Raw genomic sequence first — 2,798 nt, 5'->3', positions numbered from 1 at the left:
GCTCCCTGCTCCTCCACTTCCCCAAGGCTCTGTCCCCAGGCCAGGCCAGAGCTAGGCTGTGGTAAGAGCTACCCAGGGAACCCATGCCTCTATGGGGAGCCCCAGACTCTCCCCCTTACCTGGATTGTATATCCTGGGGGCAGGAACACAGTCTAGTGTTTTCTCTCAGGCCTCCAAGTGACCTGTCCAGGGCAGATGGAGGGTCTGGGACTCCTCACAGTGGCACTGGTTGCTTGGGCAGCTGTTACCAAGGCCTGGCTCTGGCTTTCAGCATGGAGTGGGGACAGAGCCTCAGGTAAAAAGGAGAAGCAGGGAGTGGGAACTTGGAGGAAGAGATAGGACAGAGGGAGGGTCCTCTGGGGAAGAGGATTCAGGATGGAATAGGGTGGCTGTGGCCCAAGTTTTTCATCTCCCATGTCACCAGTGAGGGAGCCGGGTGATGAACTGACCCTTCACTTGACGAACACTCTGATTATCCTCGCACGAAGGTGTTTGCTTTTCACGCTGTACACAATTGGATGTATCAGGGGAGGAACCAGCCGGTAGACGTAGCCCAGGAGAATCTGAAGCAAGTGAGAAGAGTTATTCCCAAATCTGTGTATCAGAGCCAGGCCAATCTCTGGTATATAGAAGAGCAGGACGGCGCAGAGGTGGGAGACGCAGGTGTTCAGGGTCCTTAGGCACTCCTTGTAGGACGCGATGCTCAGCACTGTTTTGAGGATCATCACATAAGAGAGGAAGATGAGCAGCGAGTCCAAACCCATCGTTGAAAATGCAACAGATAAGCCATAAATGTTGTTCACTGTGATGTCCGAACAAGCCATTTTCATGACTTCCTGGTGCAGGCAGTAGGAATGGGAGAGGACATTGACTCGACAGTATTGGTACCGTTTAAGGAGAAAGGGGAGTGGGAATATTAGGGCCACTGATTTTAGCACAAACACCAGTCCCATTTTGGCTACTCTCGGCAGGGTTAAGATGGAAGCATATCTCAGTGGGTTACAGATCGCAACGAAGCGGTCAAATGCCATCAACAAGAGCACGGAGGATTCAATGCACTGAAGGGAGTGGATGAAGAAGAGCTGGGCAAAACACGCATCAAGGCTGATATCCCTAGAGTTAAACAAGAATATGCCCAGTATTGTCGGTATGGTGGCTATCAATAAGCCAAGGTCTGTGATGGCCAACATGGAAAGGAAAACGTACATGGGTTCATGTAGGTTTGGATCTGTTTTTATAATGAACAGAATGACTGAATTTCCTACTATTGTAATAACATACATTAAGCAAAAGGGGATAGAGATCCAGGGGTGGAGGTCTTCCTGCCCAGGTATTCCGGTGAGAAAGAACACTGCAGAATTTGATTTGGTGTCATTGACAGCAGACATAATGGACTGGGTAGAGCAGAGGAGTTTTGAACTTTGCTTCCTGAAAGGAAAAAAAGAACAGGATGATATTTAATGAGATATCTTTCTGCTCTCAGTGCAAGTCTAGAGACTCCCAGGAGCTCAATTAAGATCAGCAAAACAGTCTTTGATTTACATCACTGATAGGAAGGTAGGCACTGCCAGACTGGATCAGGCCAGTGGCCATTTCCATATGCATCAGAGAAAGGTGGAGGAAATCCTCCAATACATACCTATGAGATAACCTGCTCCCAGGGAAAATGCCCCCATGACACCCACTCATTAGCCATACTTTGTGGTGTAAATCAAGAAAGTTTAGAGCCCCTCCAAGACTATTTTTAAAAAAATTCTCCCTACTGTAATTTGATTTTATGGTTACCCATATAAACTTCCAGTCCCTCTTTGAATCTTGCTAAGGTCTTGGTGCCATTGATATATTGTGGCTGGTAGTTCCACAGGCTACTTGGACGCTGTGTAATTTTACAACAGTGACCTTCCCGCAGACACCCTTGTCATGTTTTAACACATGGGATATGCATGATGAAAACTGTCATTGTATTTATCTCTCCTGCATTGAAGCTATTTATAAATGCATTTCATTGCCTCATTATATACATTTTTTTTTACTTTCTACACTCCAGAGAGTTCAAATTATGTTACAGCCTCCTTGCAGGACAAGGGATAAATTCTTAGGACGAGTTTCTTAATTAAGAACATAAGAACATAAAAATGGCCCTACTGGGTCAGATTAAAGGTCTATCTAGCCCAGTATCCTGTCTTCTGACAGTGGCAGTGCCAGGTGCCCCAGAAGGAATGAACAGAACAGGGAATCATCAAGTGATCCATCTCCAGTCACCCATTCCCTGCTTCTGGCAAACAGAGGCTAGGGACACTCTCCCTGCCCATCCTAGCTAATAGCCCTTGATGAACCTATCCTTCATGAATTTATCTAGTTCTTTTTCGAACCCTGTTATAGTTTGGGCTTCACACCATCCTCCGGCAAGGAGTTCCACAGGTTGACTGTGCTCTGTGTGAAGAAATACTTCCTTTTATTTGTTTTAAACCTGCTGCCTATTAATTTCATTTGGTTACCCGTAGTTCTTGTGTTATGAGAAGTAGTAAACCATACTTCCTTATCTACTTTCTCTACACCAGTCATGATTTTATAGACCTCAATCATATCTCCCCTTAGCCGTCAAGCTGAAAAGTCCCAGTCTTATTAATCTTTCCTCATACGGAAGCCGTTCCATACCCCTAATCATTTTTGTTGCCCTTTTCTCAACCTTTTCCAATTCCAATATATCTTTTATGAGATGGCGCGACCACATCTGCACACAGTATTAAGATGTGGGCGTACCATGGATTTATATAGAGGCAACATGATATTTTGTG

At 45.5% G+C, this 2,798-nt stretch overlaps 1 protein-coding gene across 1 annotated transcript; it reads right to left on the bottom strand.

Annotated features, from left to right (window-relative positions):
- Window positions 1-452: 452 nt before the first annotated feature.
- Window positions 453-1,388, bottom strand: LOC117872120 (olfactory receptor 51G2-like). The gene has a single exon (XM_034760229.1). It carries the CDS (start codon window positions 1,386-1,388, stop codon window positions 453-455), a length of 936 nt encoding a protein of 311 aa, XP_034616120.1.
- Window positions 1,389-2,798: the final 1,410 nt, after the last annotated feature.

This window comes from Trachemys scripta, chromosome 1 (assembly GCF_013100865.1).
Source record: "Trachemys scripta elegans isolate TJP31775 chromosome 1, CAS_Tse_1.0, whole genome shotgun sequence".
Taxonomy (NCBI): domain Eukaryota; kingdom Metazoa; phylum Chordata; order Testudines; family Emydidae; genus Trachemys; species Trachemys scripta.
Note: the sequence above shows the minus strand (reverse complement) of the source record. Positions and strands in the feature narration are given on the sequence as shown.